This window comes from Sclerotinia sclerotiorum, genomic scaffold (assembly GCF_000146945.2).
Source record: "Sclerotinia sclerotiorum 1980 UF-70 scaffold_11 genomic scaffold, whole genome shotgun sequence".
Taxonomy (NCBI): Eukaryota; Fungi; Ascomycota; class Leotiomycetes; order Helotiales; family Sclerotiniaceae; genus Sclerotinia; species Sclerotinia sclerotiorum.
Window position 1 is genome coordinate 1,283,146 of NW_001820825.1, and position 23,390 is coordinate 1,306,535.

Genomic DNA, 23,390 nt, shown 5'->3' on the forward strand with positions numbered 1-23,390 from the left:
GATGGGAATTTAGCGGAATGTCTACGTTGACAAGGGCGGGTATTCCATATGCGCAAGGGCTGATGGTCACTTAGACAGCCTAGATCTTGAATTCAAGAATTCTTTCCATTATCTAGATTCAAGATCGCCTTTTTTGAATATCGAGGATTGTTATCTGGTGAAGTATGATTTCAAGGTTACCATGTATATTCCTCTTGCGCGAATTTCCATTCTAGGCTCAAGAGTACGCTAGACGCGCATTTAATAAGGTAACTTACTTCTAACTCTGACTGAAGTTATGCCTGAAGTAATGCCCTACGGAACCGGAAACTCAACCCCTGAAAGCAAAGCTTGCAAAGATCTGTATGCTGCAGTTAGTCAATAGTCAATAGTCAATACACATCCCAACATCTAAATGCATTGGGCTGAAAATGTTCAATCTTATCTATCATTGATAGCGCGGATCTATGTTGTATCATCTAGAAAACCGACTGGGCTAAGAAAGCGTGTTAATAGAAACGATATTCTGAGAAAAGAGGTCAAGGCGCGCAAACTATCTAACCGGCCGATTTCCTGTTCGAAATGATGTCGAAATGCCGGATGGGAGCCCTGCATCCGCGTTTTCCAGCATCGGCTGTCATCCAATTGAAATATAACATGCTATAAAGGATTTCCACCAAGAGACAATATGACTAGATATTTCTAGGGTTATATAAAAGGACGGTAATTATTATAGCGGCACAAGCGGGTAATTGGTTAGCGAAAGGCTAGGGGCTGAGGATGCTTGGAGCCCCTTCACAAACATCAAAAGTCCTGATCTTGACTTTAATGACAAAATCCCTCTTGAATAATATGCATTTAGATATATTGGATGATCTGTTTCAAGCTGACATGCTTATTTTAGCATGGTCTCGAAGGAAGGGTGTATTGAGCTCTCTCTCAGAATTCGATTGCAAATCTTGTCTTGATTACTATTTGTGGCCGCTTTCCCCCATCAAACACCACAAATAACGACAGACATGAACGTCTCTCGTATTTTTCTTACTCTACCCCACGTATAATGCCAGGCTTGGAGGTTCACCAGCTCTAGAAGCGGAACAAACACAGATCTGCGATCTTCCAGATTCTGCAAAGGAACAGTGACAAATCGAGTAGACAACAAACGTGGTAGACAACTTGGTATTCGTTTATTGTTTGGACCCGCCTGGCAGATGCTTCCTCCCGATGCAGCTTTCCCGACTTCCGTAAATGAGTGCTAATAGTTTTGTTTCGATAGGCAAGCTGTGGCTACCTAGGTAGGCATAGTAATTATACTGAACTGCCAATGAGAATGTTTGGCAGAATTTGAAAGAGTTTCGGCAGCCTGTAGTGGCTGGATAGTCTCTATTCAATACTTGGAGGCGTATCTTGGTCATTTCTGTAAGCTTAACTCCATCATATTCCGTCTTGCATGACGGAAGCTTTTCAAATACCTGTACGAACAAAGATCTTGTACTCGGCATGGACTCAAGGTACCGAGAAGAAGTTTGTGCCTGCTACTCTTGGCAACGGTTTTGTATCTGTTGATCAGAATAGAAGAAGCAAATAACTCACCAAGGACTTTGTACCACCCTCCATGGCTTTTATACCTTGATCATGTCTGTGACAATCTGCGAGGGCAATTACATGCATATCCCGTAAAACATGCATCTTCCATATGAGAAGTTGCCATAAAGAAGACTATTGTCTCCTGTTCCTATCCATTTCTTCACACTTATAAGTTTCAAGTTTCGCATCTCAAGATCGGCAATGATCAACCGTCACTTTATCTTTAAGTTTGAGTGTTGAAAGTGTAAAGTTTTGTATTTTGAATCTTTTGGGTGGTTTGTTTCTAATTTTTGCATCGTTTTGTTGTGTTGCCGACATCAAACCATCATCAATTTTCCACTTGCAATCACACTACGGCACATCACTTTCACAAATCTTCACTTTGCCTCGCCAATAATATCCGCACCTGCCTATTTCAAGTCATATTGCTTTGCGGTTGTTGCCTTATCAAAATCATTTGTAGATTTGGATGTTTATTTATCAAGTCTACATGTATCTACTTCTATGTCCCACATTCTCACCCTACATACGAATTGTCTATCTACATCTCTTACAACTCTTCCAAAAGTCACTCATCGATAGCTACCTACTATCTATCTACCTAGCAATATTCAAAAATATTCATTCAGATCAACAAGTGCCTACTCAAGCCATCGACAGCCACCGAACCTGGAACTGCAAGCACAATCGGTATGTTCACGGTTTTAGTTTTGGATTTTCATGTTTATTCTAGTTAGGGGATTCATTCTTTCCTGCCTACAGTCTTGTTAACAGAAGAACCCACAAGGACACAGACATTGGGAGGTCGAACCTTCCAGTTTCATCAGTAATTAAAATTTAAAGAGGGGTTACCATCTCTGGGACACAGATCAATATTCCATAAATCAGCATCATCACTTTCCAAATTTGAACCAATCCTAGCGAGCGAAATAGACATTAATCGACCATATATCAAGCTAATACGTTATTAACAAAATAACTCTTTCAACAGGCACCAGTTGCCCTTTTTCAATATTTTCAAATTCGTTCCTTCCAATTTCACCTCTCATCAGTCTTTCCGACTTCTCTTAGCTCACCTTCCCATCCTTGACCTTCTCATCTCATCTCATTCCATCTTCTCCTCGTCCTCCTTCTCATTCTCTTCTTCTTCTTCTTCTTCTATACATCAAATCACATTACAACCAATTCTTCATCACAATCTCTACCTTACAACAACCCACCTGGCTCGATAGCTTTCTATCATTCTAGAAAACTCTACTCGCTACTGAAATCATTTTCTTCACTGTTTCTTGAAAGTAGCTTATTCAAGTTTACTTCTACTCGTCCTATCATACACCTGGAAACACTACCAAAAAAGGGAATAAGCTCCATCCAATCTTCTTCCTAGAAAGGTATGTTTTTTCCCCATATTCACTCATTTCCGTACTTCTTTCACACTTCATTGGTTGTTGCTAACTATGATATTCTCAGTTGAACTGTTCGAGAATACCATTATTTGAGTAAAAAGTGTGTTCTTATCCAGAACTATAAAGTAGGTTAAATAATGTCTCACTTGGGTCAATTTTCTCGAGTCAATTTGTTTCCGCATTGCAGATTCCCCATTAATGATGTCTGGTCATCTGCTTTGTTTCTTTACATCACCAACATCATTTCCAACATTTCACTTTCCCTATCTTTATTCACTGCTTCTTCTCATCCACAAGGAAATTGTTTTCTCAACTTTTCCCCACCTCCGATCTTCTTATTCTTGATCCTATCTTGCATACATTCCATTCCCCATCAAATACATCTTCCATCAATCTTCAACCTATATTTCATACTAACAATACTTGCTATTCCAGGATACCATGTCTTACTCTCAAGCTGCTACTCATGCTGAAGCAGCAAATACATTCCCAACCCGCAACACTACAACTATGTACACCCAGCAGCAAGCTCGCACAACTCGGGACACCCAAGGTCAGCAGACTTCTTTTGCTCAAACCAGCGCTGGCGTTACCCAGGCAGGGGATGGTTCTATGAACGCAATGATCAACCAATTTGCTGGTTTGGCTATTCCTGGCAACATGCCCAGTTCTACAGGTCCAATGACTGCTAATCAACATCCTTTGGGAACAGGCCAGGTCTACTTTCAAGTTACACCGGATGGTCTTGTATATGCACCAAGCATGTTCCAGCCACAATCTCTAGCACCTCAGCAGTTATCTGAGAATGCATACAACATGAACTCTTTTCCGGGAGCATTGCCTTATCTGGCCCAGGCATCTTCGGTTTACCCTGGCTATGTCCCAGGATACCAACAGAATATCCCATATACACCCAACGCTCGATCTGGCTACTATCCTGACAGATCCGATCATTCTCACTCGACCAAAGATGTCCCTGGCCTCGAGAATCGCCGCGGCTCGTACTCCACCACTGAGTCTCTTCCCGGAACACCATACTACGCTTCGTTCGCCCATCGTGAATCTGGTGCTCACATTGCCGCAATCGATCGATCTCCATTCGGCTCAACCCCCTCCCCTCAGCAGCTTCCGGTTCCTCACGCTCAACCCCTTGTTAAGGCACTTCCATACCCCACGGTTCCTATTGGTATCGATATCCAAGCTCTTGTGAAACAGTTTCCACCAATTCCAAAGGCTGTTCCCGCAGTTTTTACCCCGACTGAGAACATGAGAACTTTGGATCAGAGCCTGCACAATCCCATCAAGAACAACCGCAATGTCTACATTCGTGGACTTCACCCAAATACCGATGATGAAACACTGGCGCAATATGCCGCACGCTTCGGCAAGGTCGAGACCTCCAAGGCAATTATCGACACAGCTACTGGTGCTTGCAAGGGGTATGTGATTCTGATTCATTGAAACCTTTGCTCATCACTAACAGCCTTACAGATTTGGTTTTGCTAAGTATTTCGATGTTCGCCACTCCGAGCTTTGCATTCGCGGTTTTTGGGAACTGGGTTATGAAGTCGGCTTTGCTAGAGTATGCCTCCAGCCATAATATCCATTGATCGTTACTAAAATTTGATAGGAATCCTTCAATGCTCGTCTTAAGGCAGAGGGTGATGAGGCATCCACCAATCTTTACGTCTCCAACTTGCCAAAGACCATGACCGAATCTGTTAGTGTTTTCATAACTGCTTGCCCTCACTTCGACTAATCTTGGTGTAGGAATTGGGTGCTATCTTCATGGACTACAAAGTCAGCAGCAGTCGCATTCTTCGTGATAGTCAGAACCACAGCCGTGGAGTTGGATTTGCTCGGTAAGTTGACGGGTTTTCACTTTAGCACTAGCACATGGGACTGACTCAAAGTTACAGTTTCGAGAACCGTGATGTCTGCGAAGAGATCATCCGAAAATTCCACGGTCAGCCTATCGGTGAAGAAGGCCTTTTGCTTCAAGTCCGCTACGCCGACACTCCGGCACAGAAGGACTTGAAGCGCATCACCACTGAACGTCGTCAGTTCCGCACCAATGAGTACAATGTTGGAGCTTATGGTGCTCCTGCAGCAGATATGATTGCATTGGCTTCTCCTCCAATGCCATCTCCTATCCTTCCCCGAGCTTCTCAGATTGCTCGCCACCTTCCTGGCTCCAGATCCAGCGGATCTTGGAAGAGAGATGGTGTTCCTAGGTAGGCCACACCTTCATTTTCTTGGAGGGACAGTAAGTACTAACTTGAGTGCAGCCCTGTTCACCATGTCTCAGGCTTCAAGGATTTGGATCGATCAGTTGTTAAAGTTTCCTTGACCGAGGCTTCCCCCAAGAAACCCTTGACTCAGTAAGTCCATTGAATTGCAGTGCGTGGGGCGTTGAGAAGGCGCTAACATGTTCACAGCGTTGTCGTTCCAAGCGTCACTCCAACAGTTTCCGAGAGCGGTTCTGCCGACGATGGAGTCACGATTCATGATTCTCCAGTTGTCGTTCACAGTTCATCCATAACCCATAGTGCTTCTGCCACCTCTCCATCTGCTCGCAAGTAGAGAGGCATTCTGTATCATCATATAACTTCATGTCAACATTTACCCAAATTTTGTCCGCTAAATTTCATTATTGCACGAATACCTACCTCGCGATGGCGAGGCATGATCCGCTCTTGACGATACCTATTATGAAAAACCCATACCTCCCAGCATACATGCTTACTCACCAAGCATACATACATACTCCTGGTCGAAGTATTACCTACGTTACATTACATACTCGCTTTTAATCTAATATTTTTCGAGGCTGGCGATCTGTACATCCACGAGGATGTGACATATTGACGATAGTGGTACGAAACATTACTTTTATGTCAGCATGGGAGGATATCAGGCAGATTGCTTTTTTCATTGTAATTTCTTTCGTTTTTCATTGTTCTTGTTGCAACAGTAGTAGGTAGATGGAGACTTTTTGTAGCATAATCGAGCTAAATTTGAATCAAAAACCTCACCATATGACAATCTGTGGCAAAGAACATTAAATGTCTCCTGGTATTCTGAAGCTAGCCACATCAATGACGCAGAGTACACCACATTACTACAACTCTTAAAGATTAGGACTTAGGTGTTTCTCTACTTTGAGAGTGCAGGCACTTACATTTGATGGCTTGGATTAAGCACTTTTGCAGGTATTCTGGTATGATCATGTTACCACCGGCCTAACTCCATATTACTGCAGGAGGATTCCTCCGATGTTTTGGGCCGTAGTGGCAACCACAAATATAGATCGTATAGGTCACCACAAAGCAAACGATAACTCCTCAAAGCAAGCAATAAATCTCGCGTTCAGTATTAATTCTTTTGATTTTGTCTGAGAATTGGAATCAAGTCTTCTCTTCAATCTTGAGACTTGACAGTGAAAGTTTCTCCTTGCGATCATCCAACAGCCCTGCGTCTCCCTCCGGCTCTATCTCTGTAGTTTTCTCGCCCTGCAGTTCGGTTTTCGCTGGGTCCGTGTGGCTATCGCCTTCATGAGTAGCCGCAGCATCTTCTTCTTCTTCTTCTTCCTTCCCCCCTTCTTCCTCTTCGTCATCATCGTCATTACTCGCTTCTTCTTCGTCGTCAAATTCATCGTCACTTCTTTCCGCCCCTGGTTCGCCATCGCCATCAACGCCAACCGCTTTCATATATGCTTCAAGCTCTTTCGCCATTTTCTTTGAGAATCCAGATGCCTCGACAGATACATCTAACCGTTTCACACCGTCCTTACCTATAAGTTTGCGGGCATCCTTGAAATGGGGACCCTTTTCATTACTTGTGAAATGAAATCTTCGGTCAAAGAAACGCTTGATGCAGTTAACATCTCGATCAAAGTAGTATTCCGCATTCACATGGTCCACAGAAACCATCTGAGGGAAATCAATGAGGATGGGAGTTAAGGTGACTGGCTCTTCGGGGTTCTCTGGGTTTTTTTCCTCCTTAATTAGGATGTTGAATTCGTTGAAATCACCATGAATGAGACCGTATTGCGCTAGGCGAAGGATCATCGAAATAAGTTCGGCATATAAAGAGGCTGGATCTGGAACGGAAGATATTTGACGCATGGGAAATGCATCAATCAAAGACATGACTATAGTATGTCTAGATTGTGCGAGTGGTTCCGGTACTGGAAATCCATTGTCTCGCAGAGCCGTCATAAATGTGAATTCCTTCAATGCTGCTAATCGTGACATATGCATCCATGATGCCGAAGATCGATGTCGTAAATAATCTCGATTCGCCTTGACCGTTCTAAACGATATTCGTCCCAATCGGTGGATCTTCAATACCCTCTGCACTCCCTTTTCATCAGCTACCACGAAGATATCACTCTCTTTTCCAACACCAATCTGGTTTCCGACACTGTATACGTCCTTGCGTTTTCGATATGTGTTTAGAGCAAGGTAATCAAGCCCTCCATATGTAAGGCGATAGCCATCGTATTTTGCGTTCTTGAGTCGTGCGATCAAATTTACTTTTGCGAGTGCGGATATGCATCTGTGAACCCCGCCTCTAAGACCTGACAATTGTTCGATGAGTTTTGTAGGGACAACTTCATGATTTTTGGATCCTTGTTCGACTGCTGTGAGTGTGCGCCAGTCTTCAGCGGTCAAATACCGCATAGCCTTGGTATCCAACTTCATCTTGAAGGTTGTTATGGGATTTTGTTGTAAATTCGGCCGTCACTTGGGAATTAATTTTTGGATTTTCTGCCGCCGGGCTGTGAATGAATGTGGTGTGATTTTACTAACATATTGATAGATTCACCCAGTTTTGACTCAAACTTTTTAAGGTGTGAAATTAAGGTTGGTGTCATTCGGCTGCTAGGGACACTACTTTAAGCTATGATCTGGTGAAGCTGCTTAGACGCGAAAGCAGACCTGCCTGGAGGACCTTGTTAAGAATCCAAAGCTATCACGAATTCCACGATATACCACTCACTTTTACTACCAATTACCACTTGACCTGTGGTGATTTATACCCTTCCTGCGCATTGTCTTTAGCCTTTCTTTGATATCTCCAACAAACTCAGAACCGCCGCTCTCCACATTAACATTTAGAAACAACATGGCGCAAGACGGCGAACCACCAAAGTCTGTTGACAAGGGCAAAGGAAAGGCGGTCTCAGATCCCAAGAAACCAGAGGAGGTAGAGAAAGATAAAGATGGAAAGTCCATAGTTAACGGGGCCAAAGAAGAGCCAGTCGTTGGAGGTATGTTACTGGTATGGAATGGATGGGCACTTACTAATGGCCATGTAACAGCGGAGGAGCTCAGCGAGGAAGACCAACAACTGAAGAGTGAACTTGATATGCTGGTGGAAAGATTAACCGTATGCATATACTCACCATTGACGCTGCGGGTGAAACTAACTGTCTCAACTACAGGAATCGGACCAATCTCTTTACAAAAGTGCCCTCGAAGCCATCAAAGATTCGATCAAAACCTCCACCTCGTCTATGACCGCTGTGCCAAAACCTCTCAAGTTCCTCAGACCGCATTACGAGCCTATGATTAAGCTGTATGAACAATGGCCGGAAAGCGATGATAAAACATCTCTTGCAGATGTTCTTTCAGTTATTGGTATGACATTTTCAGACGAAGAAAGACAAGATACTCTCAAATATCGATTGCTTGCACCCACATCAGATATCGCGTCATGGGGTCACGAATACACACGGCATCTTGCTTTGGAATTGGGAGAGATGTACAGCAAGAGATTAGCAGAAGATCAACCAACTCAAGATCTTATTGATCTAGCCTTGATTCTTGTGCCGTTATTCTTGAAGAGTAACGCCGAAGCTGACGCTGTCGATTTGATGAGCGAGCTTGAGATTATCGAAAAAATTCCAGATTACTTGGATAAAGATACTTACACGCGAGCATGTCTCTACATGGTTAGCATGGTCAACCTCTTGACTTATCCAGAGGACCAGACATTCCTCAGAACCGCACACGATATCTATAAGAAATATAACCAGCTTACCCAAGCAATTGTCCTTGCAATTAGATTAAACGACCTTGATCTCGTCAGATCCGATTTTGATTCTACCACGGACCCGGCATTGAAAAAACAGATGGCTTTCCTTATTGCTCGCCAAAGAATAGTTCTCGACGACCTACCATACGAAACGAGCGAGGATCAGGAAATCGTGGAGTGTATGTATAATACAAAGATGCCGGAACATTTCAAGGCTTTGGCCAAGGAGTTGAATATTCTGGATCCAAAGACAACAGAAGACATTTACAAGAGTCATTTGGAAAGTAACAGGGTGTCAGGTTTAACGAACCTTGATTCTGCTGGACATAATTTGGCAGCAGGGTTTGTCAATGCTTTCGTAAACGCTGGATTCGGCAACGATAAGATGATGATGGTTGAGGATGAGAAGGCAAGCTGGGTCTGGAAAACAAAGGAAGAGGGAATGATGTCCACTGTCGCTTCGATGGGTACATTACTTCTCTGGGACATCGAGACAGGGTTGGACAAGATTGACAAATACACATACGCTCCAGAGACTCAAATTCAAGCTGGTACGTTGTTAGCGATTGGTATAATGAACTCTGGAGTACGAATCGATTCTGATCCTGCTCTCGCCCTTCTTGGCGAAGAGGAGAAGCTTAACCACGATAATCCTCTCGTTAGAGTTGGTGCCATTATGGGTCTGGGTCTTGCTTATGCTGGATCAAATAGAGAACAACTTCTAGACCTTCTCTTACCTATTGTTACCGACACATCTGTGGAAATGCAAATCTCCGCCATGGCAGCCCTTTCTTTAGGTATGATATTCGTTGGGTCTGGCAACAGTGATATCACTTCAGCTATCTTCCAAACTTTCCTTGACGATGATCGCAAATCTCAACTCAAGGACAAGTGGACTAGATTTATGGCTCTTGGTTTAGGTTTATTGTTCTTTGGACAACAGGAGAATGTGGATGTTATTCTCGAGACCCTAAAAGCTGTTGATCATCCCATGTCTAAGCCAACAGCTGTTTTGGCAGAGATTTGTGCCTGGGCTGGAACTGGAACAGTTTTGAAGCTCCAAGAACTTCTTCACATTTGCAACGATCACATTGAAGAAAGTGATGATAAGAAGGGCGATGAATTACTTCAAGCTTACGCTGTCTTGGGTCTTGGTTTGGTCGCCATGGGAGAAGATGTTGGGCAAGAGATGGTCTTGCGTCAATTTGCTCATTTGATGCACTACGGTGAAGCCAATATCCGAAAAGCAGTTCCTCTCGCCATGGGTCTGTTAAGTCCTAGTAACCCACAGATGAAGGTGTATGATACATTATCTCGATACAGTCATGACAATGACAACGATGTTGCGATTAATGCTATCTTCGCTATGGGTCTCTTGGGTGCTGGAACCAACAATGCTAGACTTGCTCAATTACTCCGACAATTGGCTAGCTACTACCATCGCGATGCTGATGCACTGTTCATGGTAAGAATTGCTCAAGGTTTGCTTCACATGGGTAAAGGAACTCTCTCCATTAACCCATTCCACACCGACCGTCAAGTACTTTCACGAGTGGCTGCCGGTGGTCTTCTTTCCGTCTTGATCGCCATGATCGATGCCAAACAATTCGTCACGACTAAGTCACATTACCTCTTATACTACCTCGTCACCGCCATGCACCCCAGATTCCTCGTAACCCTTGACGAAGATCTGAAGCCCTTAACAGTCAATGTTAGAGTCGGACAAGCTGTTGATGTCGTAGGACAAGCTGGTCGTCCTAAGACCATTACTGGTTGGCAAACACAGAGTACCCCTGTACTTTTGGCATATGGTGAAAGAGCGGAACTGGAAGACGAACAATATATCAGTTTGAGCAGTAATCTGGAGGGATTGGTCATTTTGAGAAAGGTATGTTGATAATCTTATGTGACGTGTGCTGTATGTGTGGGCATATGTGAATATGAAAATGCTAACTAATATACGCAATAGAACCCGGAGTGGGAAGATGGAAAGAGCTAGTGTGTTGAGAGGTAGGAAAGAAAAGAAAGGAATGGGATATTAAACTAGTGTATTATAATGGTTGGTACGGTGGAGGGGCTACAGTAGTAGATATGCATATCATGTTCCCTTGAATGAGGGGAGATATGGGATAACTACGAAATGAAAATGAAAATGGAAATGAAAATGATAGATGATTTGGAGTCCTCACAAGTTATGAGATTGGATGGCTTAATAAAGCTGATGTCGTTGTGATATGATGTGATTTTTGAGGTATAGATGTGTAGATGTGGAATTCTTGTAGTAGGTAGGTAGATACCTATCTATGTAATCCTATTCACGAGTGGGTATATATCAATCAATCATTATCAAAACGATATACCCAGTGAGAATAATAGTATGAATTCAATGAAGCATACATAGTATTTAGTATATTAATAAATATAATATTTAATTTATACTATAGTTTAGAATCTAGAGGCTGAGTATATATTATACTATGCTCTGCTGTGCTCTGCTGTGCTCTGCTGTGCTCCGTTGTGTTATGCTATTTATGCTATACTATGCTATTAATCCTGTATTTAAATTACAATATGATATAATATTCTAGCCAGTCCATCAGATCATGTAATAATGCGATGAGAAATATACATACATACAAACATGCTAAACTCCCATTTCATTCCATGCTTCCCATCCATCCCTTGAAATATAATAATCCACCTATATGATAATTAACACATCCTCAATCTCATTCTCATTCCGCAAATCCATATATTCCATTCCTCTGCCCCTCTCACAAACCCCACCTAACCTAAGGCTAACACCGTTCAAAAACCCTATACAAACCCTTCAAATTCGCAACCTCGAGCACCGCACCACCCATCAAATCTCTCGTCGCAATCAACCTCGTCCTAAAAGCAGGAAACAACACATCTTCCACCATTTTCCTCACCGCATCCCTCCTCTGTTTAATTTCCAGGGCAATGAAAGGTTCTCCTACTATTTCATTTTGTTCATCTCCCTCGCGTTGAGGATCTTCCGGACCAGGAGATGGAGGTAATTGTTCGGGAACATAGAATTTAGCTAATTCCTGTAGGAAGGAAGAAAAACATTCTTTTTCGTTGGTCCACTTTACGTGCGGACCTAGACGGAGGAGAAATTGGGGAAGTTTGGAGAGAGCTGGTGTGTAGTTTTTGAGGAGGAGAGGGATTCCTTCGAGGAGTCCGTCGGCGGTGATGGAGAAGGAGAAATATTCCTGTAACATTTCGCGGCGGGAGATTAGTTGTTCAGAGACGATTTCTACTACTTCTTCTATTTCGAAATCATCTTCGGGAGAGACATTGGGGGGAGCGGTTTCTTTTTCGTGAGTGGCTGCGAGGGTTAGGAGGGAAGTAAGGGATAAAGGGGGATCAAAGCGGATTTGACCGAAGTTCCCGAAGTCAGTGAGGCCGACTTGGTAGAAGAAAGCAGAGGAGATAGCGGCATAGTCGACGAGGAAAAGTTTTACACCGGATTGAATGGCAGCAAGGCGACGGCGTTCATCAACGATACCGACGAAAGTATGACTAGCGAATATCTCGGTTAGAGTGTTATGCATGGAGTCGCGAACAGAGGCACGAAGCTCTTTGATGGTCATTAAGCGGCAAATTATGGGTTCGCGGTCAGTGTATGTATATTCTACATCTTGGGAGCCAGTCACCGTAGTGCTTCCAGAGGGAATGGGTGTGTCATTTCTAGCAGCAGATACCGCCTTCGTTGTGGATGGAAGCATAGTGGTGATTTTGCGAAGTTTCGAATCCGTCCGGACAAGGTTATTTTCGTAGGGTCTGGCCGTGGTTCGGGCTTTTTCTGCTGCGGCAAAGGCGGCAGGACCAAGCATGTCTGCAACTAATGGTGCTTGAGCTCCGGGAAGAAGGGTTTGCGTCATGAAGTTTCGACTTTTGTCTACATCTGCGAGCTTTATTCGGATGTCGGCGCATATCTTCTCGATAATCTCTTCCTCATTGAGGAAGTTCACTTCTCGTTTGGTGGGGTGGACATTGACATCTAACCGTTGTGGCTCGATCTCAAGATTGAGGTATGTGAAAGGATGGCCGCCTTTGGGGAGGAATGCAGAATAAGTCTGTTCAATAGCTTTTCGAATGGCCGTTGACTCGACGGAACGATGGTTGATGAATAAAAGTAACGTTGTCTTCTTGACATGATAATTTGCATTGGTTGTCCAACCTTGAGCAGTAAATCCCCATCGCGGATCAGCAGATTTGAACTCGATTAGCTCATTTGCTACTCCGCTACCGTGAATTTGTCGAATGCGATCTACAGTGGAAGAAGCTATTTGCGTCGAGATGGTGGTGCTAGCCTCTCCATGTTTCTTACAGCTAAACGCAATCCCATCACAATGAATAGCATATCTCCCAACAACGTCAAGAATTTTGTTATACTCTTCAGATGCTGACCTGAAAGCACGACGCCGTGTAGGTATATTATAGAAGAGATCTTCCACCGTGATTTGTGTACCTGCACGACCAGCAATAGGCTTTGGATCCGAGCCTTGACCAGGCTTTGCGGGTATTAAACGACCACTATCATAATGTGCTCTGAAAGCACAATTAGAATCCTTCGTCCTTGTTGTGACAGTTAGATGTGCGATATGACTAATACTGGCTAAAGCTTCTCCACGAAAACCATAAGTTCCAATCGACGTTAAATCTTCGAATTGCTTGAGCTTGGAGGTTGTAAACCGTTCACATAAAATTGCCATATCTTCTTTCTAAGAAAACTCAGCTCGTGTACGAAAACGCTTTAAAGGAAATTTGAGACATACATTGATTCCATGTCCATTGTCAGTGATTTGCAATAACTTCAAACCACCATCTTTAACAAGTACTTCAATAGATGTTGAGCCCGCATCAACGGCATTCTCAATGAGTTCTTTAAGCGCATGTACTGGAGCTACGATAATTTCGCCTGCTGCAATCTTGTTGACTACATCGGGATCCAATGCCTATATAATAATCAGCATATGATAATTATATTGGATGAGGTCTTAAAACTCACCTTGATCCGCCTAGGGGCGGTGACTTCTGGGAGTTCATCTTCAGCTTTTCTTTTTGTACCTCTTGATGCCCCTGCCACTGAATCAAGATCCATTGGCTCAGCCATGGTTTATTTTCTTCTAGTTTTAACTGCCAGTATCCGATCCGCATTAATTATTGATAAAATATCAGGTGTAGATGGCATGCAATATTTCGGCTTTGAGGCCAGGGTGGTGATGAGTGTTTAAAGTCAAGTCACAATATAATTTGTCTAAGTCAAAAGTATGAGAGAAGGGAATTTTGTTAGAAAGTATGAATGTCTCAAGTCTCTCAAGTCTCAAGTGGTATTCGTTTCGAAATTTAAAAAGAATTTGTGACTATTTCATGAAAGTACCCATTTTGACCAGAAAAGAACGAGATGCAAATGATGTCGCGCACGTGACAGCCGTCCACTTCCTCAAAGCATCATGATTCTGCCAGGCGGTGTATTTCCCCAAAAGAATTTTGTAAGACTATGTACGAAGGATGAAAGTAACCCGCACATACCGTACCAGATCGATTAGCAAAAGTTGTCGGCGTATTTATTACACAGACGGAATGTTATGTTCATTTTACCTCTATAATTCTAATTACAATGAGAAGCAACCCTTATGTCTAGTGACAAGTGACAAGGTCAAAATTGGTTGTGCAAATACTAGTACCTCCCAAAACTTCCAGAAACTCTTACAACTCTCCCCTTCATTACATTCCAATATCCTTGAACCACATAAAATCTTCACTCGACAGAACTTTGTCTCACACCGAAACTTTCAATCGCAAACCATCGCAATCAACCATGTAATTAATCCGTCGATAGCGTTGCATACTTGACTTCCAACATTGAAGCTACCAAATGAAAATCAGAACGTTCCATTGTTTTGAACATTAATGCTGGTGCGGGAAGTATATTGAGCACAGGAGCAGGTGACGTGATTTTAGGTGTTGGCACATCTGCATCTGTTACATGAGTGGAAACAAGAGTTGAAGCTATCTGCTCCAACTTTGCCCCAAACACAGCTGCCACATCTGCTAATGCGTTCTGGCTGGTGGTAATTGGCTGAGATGTTTGACCTGCCAGCGATGGATGCGTAATTTGTACAGTCTGAAGAGTCGTAGTTGGTATAAATGGTGAGGTGGAAGTTGTTGCATCTGGTGCAGGAGCTGGAGGACCCTTGTTAATGGTTTTTGATTGAACATCTCTATTCGAAGTTGGAAGATCGGAAGTGGATTCGATCTTAATAGTGGCTGTTGCTACAACAGACGTGGTGGCGGAAGTGCTTGCCTCTGGTGCTGGCACATGAGCATTATGTACACTTGCAGTTCCAGGTGACATGAAGGCACTCTCCGAAGCGTTTCTAAGGGCCGGACTTCCAATATCGGCACCAACAGAAAGAGTCGTGGCTGTCGATTGAGCTACGGAGTTTCTAATTGGCGTTCCAACTATAGTTGTTCCCATTTCATGGGCTGACTGAGAAGAATCATTCCAGCCTTGAATAGCAGGCAATAGTACTGATGCGCTGAGTGCCGAGCTTCCCAAGTTAGGGATAAATGGATGGGTGGAAATTTTCTCTACTTGCGGTCCAGGGATTGGAAAGCCCGCTGGAGGTGATATGACGTGGAAGGATGACAAAGGGGAAGGTGACGCTAAATTTGATGGCACAGTTTGTGGGGTTGTAGAACTCGGTACCGGATTTGAGGCGGATATTTTTAAAGAGTTAATTGACAGGTTCGATAAGACTGGACCAGGGCGTGCAAATGAAGAGCTTTTACCACATCCTTTAGGAGATAATCCATAGTTGTCACGCTTTATGGTATCAGCAGCCTAGCATTGATTCAGCAAGGGTAAAAGCCAGATGACACAGGGAAGCACAATACCTTCTCTGCAATGGCATAGACTGGTGCTTGTAGGTGGGAGGCAGGAAGCATTGGTATGATGCCAGCATCGACAATTCTAAGATTTTTGGTTCCGTAGACCCGAAGATCTGGATCTACGACGCCGCCTAGCTCGCGTGGCATCATGGAAGTTGAACCAGAACCATGAAACTCCGTTCTTACACCCGAATAAATTGCAGGTTTTAGGGTTTCTGATGTGGCATCAGGAAGAAACGGATAGTAAGGTCTTGGTTGCAATAACTTCATCGAATTAGTGTTCACAACTTTGTTGTTGAACATAAGAGCGTCCGTCAATATCTGAAGATCAAGTGGATTTGAACAATAGCGTGGGTCGATATCGGGTGGTACATATGGATTATCTGTCGTAATATGAACACTTCCTCTGGATAGAGGATGCATTACAGCAACTGAAAGAAGTCCTTCATTATCATTGAGAAGCTCGTAAGCACTGACATCTGGACGGTTAAGAAGCTTAACAATAAGGTCTTTTTGCGCAGCATATCCTGAGACAACACTCGCATCCAGGCCTGGCACTAAGTAGTCCATTACACCTTGCTTCTCGGCATCGGCGATTCTGTTAGTCCAATTTGAAGTAATCTGGGATAGCGATGGGAAAGCGACTGTATTGATTGCTCCAGCAGTCCAGGGTCCTGAAATCGTTAGTGCTAAGCCTAGCATTAGGGGGGTAATCCTACCGGTCTTGTTAACGTAATATTCTTGCTCTGCTTGACTGAGAAGTCGTTGGTCATTGTCTATTTGAACAATGGTTGGGTAGCTAGAATTAGTATCTAGCACTGTTAGAAATACCGTGAAAGGGGAGAAGAGCACTTACAGTAGTATACGGCACCAACGTAAGGATGATCTTGGAAGTTCTCTCCCACTCCTGGCAAATTTATGTGTACAGGTAAGCCGAGTTGTTCAAGTATATATGACTGGCCGATGCCGGAGAGCTCAAGTATTTGAGGAGTGTGAACACTTCCTGCTGCCAGTATGACTTCTCGTGAGCATGAAATTTCACGCACGACCGTACTAAGAGAAGGTGCAACCTAAATGATGTGAGCCGAGAATTTCAGGCTAGCCTTTCAATGTAATTTAATTACCTGAATACCGGTAATCCATTGACCGGCTGGAAGGTCTCGGGCAAGAACCTCTGGAGGAGCTGAATCCATCAGAACTCTAATGACAACAAGGCCAGTGGCAACGTGTAGATTTGGGCGGTTGATAAAACCGTCATAATAACCGCGCCTCGCATCAGAACGTGTTTGGTTATCGGGTGAAAGGCTATTTGGTATCAACATTCCGCCAGCAGTTGTACCATTGTTTGGGTCGAGCAGGGTGGGGATTCCAAGCTCTCGTAGTCCATCCAGGAATAATTCTGGTGCATTGTCAGGTCTTCTTTCTTTAAGTGCGGTGAGAAGGCTAGGGTAGCTTACGAGACTGAGGATAGAAGTATTTTGGGTACGAGACATCAATATATCCGCTGGTACCATGCGTCGAAGCATCTGGATACACATATAGCTCGTGGGCAAACGCTGCATCGACATCATGGGTGTAACTCTCAGTCTGATTGAACATACGGTTAGCCAGATTTCAGCAAGGACTAGATGAGATCTTACTTTTTTGAAGTATGGTAAAAGATCATTCCATCCCCATCCAGGGTTTCCAAGAGCTACCCAGGCATCATAGTCGGCACTCCCACCTCTAGTCCAGCACATGCCATTGATGAGACTACCACCTCCCACACCCTTTCCGAGATCAATTGGCCTGGAAGAGCCATCAAGAGATGTCTGGGGTGCAGACCAAAGATTCCAGTCATAACTTGATCCAAGACCTTCTCCATCGTCAAAAGGATATATGATAAAATCTTCGTCATTATCCCTTATTCATTATTAACAGCAGCCAAGAGACAAATTTGAAAGAAACTTACAGATTACCAGCTTCAATGACCAGAACTGTTACATCAGGATCTTCTGACAATCTGTTGGCAAGGACAAGTCCAGAAACACCGCCTCCAGCAATGATGTAGTCGTAGCATGGCAAGAAGTCCGCATTGAGATCACGATGAGCGAGACGTATCGGAGATACCAATCCACTGAGCTGGACCGTAAGGAATATTAAGGAAAGCTTGTAGAATCCCATTGTAAAGGATCAAAACGTCACGAGATGTCGATATCGGACCAAGAAAATCAAAAAAGCAAAAAGCAAAAGGAGGCAAGCAAAATTGGGAGCAAGTTGTGATCAAAATCTCCGTGTAGCAAAATGGAGTGTGTTTATTTGAGGAAAAGAAGAACGGAGGTTCAAACATTTTGAGATGAAGCAATTCTTCACTGTTTACTCGCGCTTTCCCGGAGTGTTAGACCCAGGATATGATATCTATTTACAGATTTTGCGGGGAAGGAAAGAAGAAAGGATAGATCCGTGGACCAAAGTGTAGATTTTTGGTCATGGTCTAATGTTCTGAGTGAAATTGGTTATTCGAGATCAATTAAAAATGACAAAGGCCTCGAACACTACTCGTACAACCGGATCTAATGCTAGTAACAGTACTAATATTCCTATAGAAACTAGAACTATTTTATTACGGTGAGAAGTGAGTACCTATTGAGAGCTAGAGTTTGTAAATACCTACCTGTCCAGCAGGTAGGTATGTTTTGCTCCCGTTGTGCCCCTTGAAGACTTCTCGCGTTGCCGAGTTTCGTAAACTTGGCTCCCCGTGAGCTTCCGATGAACGATCATGAACTAGCACCGCAGGGATAATTTGAGTGTTTCTGCAAAGAGTTTCGAGAATACTCATTTGCCATTCCTGTCTTCATTTTTCACTAGTCCTGTACTTTCATACCTTCACTTTACTGGATTTCTAATTCATTCGAATCTGATCGGATGCTTGTCAGAATGACTGGCTGTTTATGCTTGATCATGTGTAAATTTTATTCTTGCTGTAGCATCCTCAATGCAATCCTTTGGCGTCCTCCAGGCACTTTGAGTTACGACCTTGCTACAACTTGGAATCCGGAAGTCAAATATCTACCAAGCTTTGCGACAAGAATCGAGGACTAAAAAATCAAACCCTGAAGTAATACGTATAATAAGTTTTGAACTTTATGTCCTTGCCGCATGCAATAGTGATAAAATAATGTGAAGAGAGAAATGTGTCTGGTGTAATGAGCTTGAGACCGTGTAAGGCCCTTGTACACCCTAAGATCTCGGTCTATTGTACTAGGTTCTTTTTGAACTTGTCGCCAGAAACAAAACACAGACTGCTATTATTGCAACTGCGACTGTCGTGAGAACCTACAGATGATTAAAAATCAGCATGTCCATTCGTAGTTGTCGTCTAATAACGGATAGATGGCGCTTGATTCTCCTTAGATGCCGGAAGGTCTGCATTACAGACCTTTCCAACCAGCTTTCAAAGTCTTCCCATCCTTTTTCTCAGATAGGCATTAACCACGCTACTGAGATGCTACCAGCAAATAGCTCCTCCATGAAGTTCAGGAACTGAAGACAGCAAAAGAAAAGAACAACCACTCACCCCCTGAGTCTTCCATCCACTCTGCACAATAGCCACCCTCCGACTATATTTATTAACCGTCTTCATATAATTTCCAAACCCTAAAGCCAAGCAAACGAGAGAAAGCACCCAAAAGATTATCCCAAGAGGTTGGGCCATACGCAGCTCGAGCTGTGTGGGAGTTGACTTTAGGTGGAAAGAGAGAACTATGGCTAAGGAGACAATGGTCATGTAGATGGAGAGTCGGAGGTAAGAGAGGAAGGTTCTTTCATTGGCGCAATGATCGCGACAATCACTGTCGACATTATCGAAGAGGAGGGGGCCGAAGAGCGGAGGTGTGCAGAAGACAGATTCACCGTGGTAGCTGGAAACAGTTTGTAAGCCTGATATGATAAGTTTGAGGATCTTGTAAAAGGGGATTATGGAGGTAGATGGAATTAGAATCGGGATTAAAAGACGGTGAAAAAGAAACATACTTCGCGACATCAACAGGTGCAGGACGACGGGGAAAATAAATTGGTGAATATAATTCCGGTTGAGACTCTTGATGCCCTTCCCCTTCTTCCTCTTGAACACGAGCCATTGTGGATAGGTTGGTATATTAAGAAGAAAAGTCCAAAGGTTATCAATAAAGTATGTCAAAATACCGAAAATGTTCCATCATTCAAGTTTAAGCTTCAAAGCTTCAACGATACCCCAGACTTTATTCTTAGCGTACAGAGTAGCGGATCACGAAATGACCCAAGCGGGATTCGCGATATCATTAATCCGCTCCGATTGATTTCACCTCGGATGATAACAAATTTTATTACATAGACCCTTGATGCTCTCTGGTGGCTGGTTTTTTATATTATTTTTTTTGACACATCATAATTTTCATCGCATAACATCACCCACTTATCAACTCGATCTAACTCGCCAGATCTTATCGGAATTGGTGCTCGGGAATCTTCGCATTCATTAAACCCTTTATCCCAAAGGACTTTTGTTCTTATGGGAATACCTGCCTATCAGAGTTTAGCATTCATAATTTGGATGAACATTTCCGATTGTTGAAATTTGCCATTATTGGACAGGGAATTCTTTTGCCGACAAACCTGGTGGATTTGCTTTGCTATGGCGCGGTGGACCCCCCGTTTCCGCTCAAACCATGTCAGCGGGCACATGTAAGAAGATGAAAATGGATCGATCGTTTACTGGGTTGGCCTGGACGGTGAGTGAGTGAGTGAGTGAGTCTTAACTCGATTTTCAATTGAGTTCTGCTTGTGTCGTTCTATATCTTTTGATTGATTCTACTTTTCTTCTTCATTTGTTGTCCGCGGGATACGTGTTTGTCAACGAGAACACCATTCGTTGCATTGCGTCAGTTGTTACATTATTTTGTGGTGGGAGAAGAGAAGCAAGAAAGAATCGGAACCGTAGCTCTTATCAAGCATAATCTACAATCCTTCAAAATATTTGATACTGATCAGATATATACCACCGTCGCAACAATGTCTTCTTTTCCAGTACCAATCAAATCTAGGGGTGAGGGCAACCTACGGGACTCAATCTCCAGATCTCCTTTTAGCACTTCATTCATATCTCGCTCACCTATAGCTCAAGAATCACTTGCGCGAGATTTAGCGGAATATCCCGCAGATGATGCAGAAACACCGGAGCAGAATGAATGTACTAGCTCTGGGGATGAGTCTTCAGAGGCTTCCACAATTCGCCAATCGGAGGCTCAACACGCAATGACGCATTCGTATCGGAGGCCGAGTTTTGTGGCTTTCGCTGGTACTCGTCCTGCTCTTACTCCCCAGTTCAAAGATACAGCATGGTTGAGCAAGAAGGAAAGACATGACTCGAGGAACGAGGAAAGGAGTTTATTGAGGGACAATCATCTAGCTCCACCGAAACATCCCGAGCGAGTGAAGCGAAGCGCCTTCAACCGGTTATACAGGAAATTATTTAGCACAAAAATACCAAAGCCAGCGGGCGATGAAGAAGCTGGAACGCCATCGGAGACTTCAGCATTGCTACCAAATGGGCAGCACGAGTCTGCGCGTTCGCGTCACGAGAGACTAAACAGACAATGGGAAGAAGCTGTAGCAGCAGGAAAGATCAAAACAACATGGCAACGAGAGGCGAAAACTTTACTGAGATATTCGAGCCCATTGGTTGTGACTTTTGTCCTTCAATATTCCCTTACCGTTGCCAGTATATTCACGGTCGGACATCTCGGAAAAATAGAATTGGGTGCTGTCAGTTTGGCTAGTATGACAGCGAATATTAGTGGATATGCCGTCTATCAAGGACTTGCTACAAGTTTGGATACACTTTGTGCGCAGGCATACGGGTCTGGTAGAAAAGGTCTAGTCGGATTGCAATTGCAAAGAATGGTATGGTTCCTTTGGGCTCTGACTATACCAATAGGCATAATTTGGTTGAGTGCCGAGAAAATCCTGGAAACTATCGTACCCAATAAACGTTCCGCAGAGCTGGCAGGTCTATATCTTCGAGTTTTACTATTCGGAGCTCCCGGAATGGCCCTTTTCGAAAGTGCGAAAAGATTCGTACAAGCACAAGGATTGTTCTCTGCAACCACTTACGTTTTACTCATCTGCGCACCTCTCAATGCTTTCATGAACTGGTTGTTTGTTTGGCAGTTTGAGTGGGGGTTTATTGGAGCTCCAATCGCTGTTGCTGTGACAGATAATCTCTTACCTCTTTTATTATTCCTATACGTCCGATTCGTGGATGGAAAAGATTGTTGGGATGGGTTTACATGGAGAGCTTTTCATAACTGGGGTAAGTTTTGGCTGCGCTCTGCTCATACAATTCTAACAAGTACCAGGTCCGATGATCAAACTCGCTCTTCCTGGCCTAGTCATGGTGTTGGCAGAGTACTTAGCATTTGAGGTTTTAACTTTAGCATCGAGTTACTTTTCCGTAACGCATCTTGCGGCTCAAAGTGTTCTTACTACCATAACTGCTTTAACTTTCCAAATCCCATTCTCCATTTCTATTGCAGCTTCCACCCGTGTGGCAAATCTTATTGGTGCCACACTTTCAGATGCAGCCAAAACTAGTTCGAAAGTGGTACGTAGAGCTTTAGTTTTGTGTTCCCAGATGTTGCGCATCTCCTTCTAAGAGCCGTTGAGCTAACAAGGGTTACCTGTCAGGCCATCTATGCTGCCTGCATAGTCGGACTATTCAACTTTACACTCATTTCCTCCCTACGCAATATCGTGCCCCGTCTCTTCACCGACGACCTCGACGTTATAAAAATCGTCGCCAGCGTCTTACCTCTCTGCGCCGCATTCCAACTCTTTGATGCTTTGGCGGCAAATTGTAATGGCTTGCTCAGAGGATTGGGAAGACAGGAGATAGGTGGATATGTTAATCTCTTCTGCTACTATGTATTAGCGATGCCAATTAGTTTTGGAACTGCATTTGGATTAGGATGGCAATTAGAGGGATTGTGGTTGGGTGTTGCCCTGGCGTTGGGGTTAGTGGCAGCGATTGAGGGGTGGTTCTTGGTTAGAACGGATTGGGAGCGTGCCGTGGAGGTATGTTTTTAGGCTTTCCTTGATCCAGTTGCTTATTCTGAGAAAATTACTGACGTACATGTGATCACAGGCAGCACAAGATCGAAATGCAGCAGGATGATTTAGGGTTAATGTAAATGATGTGAGGATTTCTAATTTCAGGAAAACCGAGTGATTTGGCGCCAGGACAGAAAATTATAAAATTTATGGTGGTTCAATCTTAGAGGGGGTTGTGTATTAAGAAACCTCTACAGCTAGCTAGATTGACGGTTTGGTCTATTTATCTTTATTTGAACTTTTTTTTTGGCGAGCACGTTCTTTTTTCGTCCCGTCCTTGATTATATTGAAACCGGGCTCTTTTCTATATATGAGCGACTGGTCGTA

The 23,390-nt window shown here is 43.6% G+C and overlaps 8 protein-coding genes across 8 annotated transcripts; 3 read left to right on the plus strand and 5 right to left on the minus strand.

Moving 5' to 3' along the window:
* Window positions 1-973: 973 nt before the first annotated feature.
* SS1G_08604 (predicted protein) lies at window positions 974-1,394 on the minus strand (the record flags this gene model as incomplete). Its single annotated transcript, XM_001590813.1, has 2 exons — window positions 974-1,218; window positions 1,271-1,394. 2 exons carry the CDS (start codon window positions 1,392-1,394, stop codon window positions 974-976), a joined length of 369 nt encoding a protein of 122 aa, XP_001590863.1.
* Window positions 1,395-3,109: 1,715 nt separating this feature from the next.
* Window positions 3,110-5,555, plus strand: SS1G_08605 (hypothetical protein; the record flags this gene model as incomplete). The annotated part of the gene is made up of 8 exons (XM_001590814.1): window positions 3,110-3,136; window positions 3,408-4,411; window positions 4,464-4,554; window positions 4,603-4,692; window positions 4,743-4,834; window positions 4,892-5,206; window positions 5,261-5,353; window positions 5,411-5,555. The coding sequence occupies 8 exons, from the start codon at window positions 3,110-3,112 to the stop codon at window positions 5,553-5,555; spliced, it is 1,857 nt and encodes a 618-aa protein (XP_001590864.1).
* Window positions 5,556-6,379: 824 nt separating this feature from the next.
* On the minus strand, window positions 6,380-7,678 carry SS1G_08606 (hypothetical protein; the record flags this gene model as incomplete). Its single annotated transcript, XM_001590815.1, has 1 exon — window positions 6,380-7,678. One exon carries the CDS (start codon window positions 7,676-7,678, stop codon window positions 6,380-6,382), a length of 1,299 nt encoding a protein of 432 aa, XP_001590865.1.
* A 424-nt stretch (window positions 7,679-8,102) lies between these two features.
* Window positions 8,103-11,013, plus strand: SS1G_08607 (hypothetical protein; the record flags this gene model as incomplete). The annotated part of the gene is made up of 4 exons (XM_001590816.1): window positions 8,103-8,247; window positions 8,299-8,366; window positions 8,422-10,902; window positions 10,984-11,013. The coding sequence occupies 4 exons, from the start codon at window positions 8,103-8,105 to the stop codon at window positions 11,011-11,013; spliced, it is 2,724 nt and encodes a 907-aa protein (XP_001590866.1).
* A 799-nt stretch (window positions 11,014-11,812) lies between these two features.
* On the minus strand, window positions 11,813-14,157 carry SS1G_08608 (hypothetical protein; the record flags this gene model as incomplete). The annotated part of the gene is made up of 3 exons (XM_001590817.1): window positions 11,813-13,765; window positions 13,820-13,999; window positions 14,053-14,157. 3 exons carry the CDS (start codon window positions 14,155-14,157, stop codon window positions 11,813-11,815), a joined length of 2,238 nt encoding a protein of 745 aa, XP_001590867.1.
* Window positions 14,158-14,871: 714 nt separating this feature from the next.
* On the minus strand, window positions 14,872-18,756 carry SS1G_08609 (hypothetical protein; the record flags this gene model as incomplete). Its single annotated transcript, XM_001590818.1, has 9 exons — window positions 14,872-15,891; window positions 15,945-16,612; window positions 16,658-16,737; window positions 16,805-16,845; window positions 17,063-17,337; window positions 17,396-17,525; window positions 17,579-17,840; window positions 17,890-18,059; window positions 18,592-18,756. The coding sequence occupies 9 exons, from the start codon at window positions 18,754-18,756 to the stop codon at window positions 14,872-14,874; spliced, it is 2,811 nt and encodes a 936-aa protein (XP_001590868.1).
* A 422-nt stretch (window positions 18,757-19,178) lies between these two features.
* Window positions 19,179-20,056, minus strand: SS1G_08610 (hypothetical protein; the record flags this gene model as incomplete). The annotated part of the gene is made up of 3 exons (XM_001590819.1): window positions 19,179-19,253; window positions 19,495-19,837; window positions 19,950-20,056. 3 exons carry the CDS (start codon window positions 20,054-20,056, stop codon window positions 19,179-19,181), a joined length of 525 nt encoding a protein of 174 aa, XP_001590869.1.
* A 567-nt stretch (window positions 20,057-20,623) lies between these two features.
* On the plus strand, window positions 20,624-23,127 carry SS1G_08611 (hypothetical protein; the record flags this gene model as incomplete). Its single annotated transcript, XM_001590820.1, has 5 exons — window positions 20,624-20,690; window positions 21,073-22,266; window positions 22,313-22,557; window positions 22,641-23,027; window positions 23,098-23,127. 5 exons carry the CDS (start codon window positions 20,624-20,626, stop codon window positions 23,125-23,127), a joined length of 1,923 nt encoding a protein of 640 aa, XP_001590870.1.
* Between the last annotated feature and the right edge of the window lie 263 nt (window positions 23,128-23,390).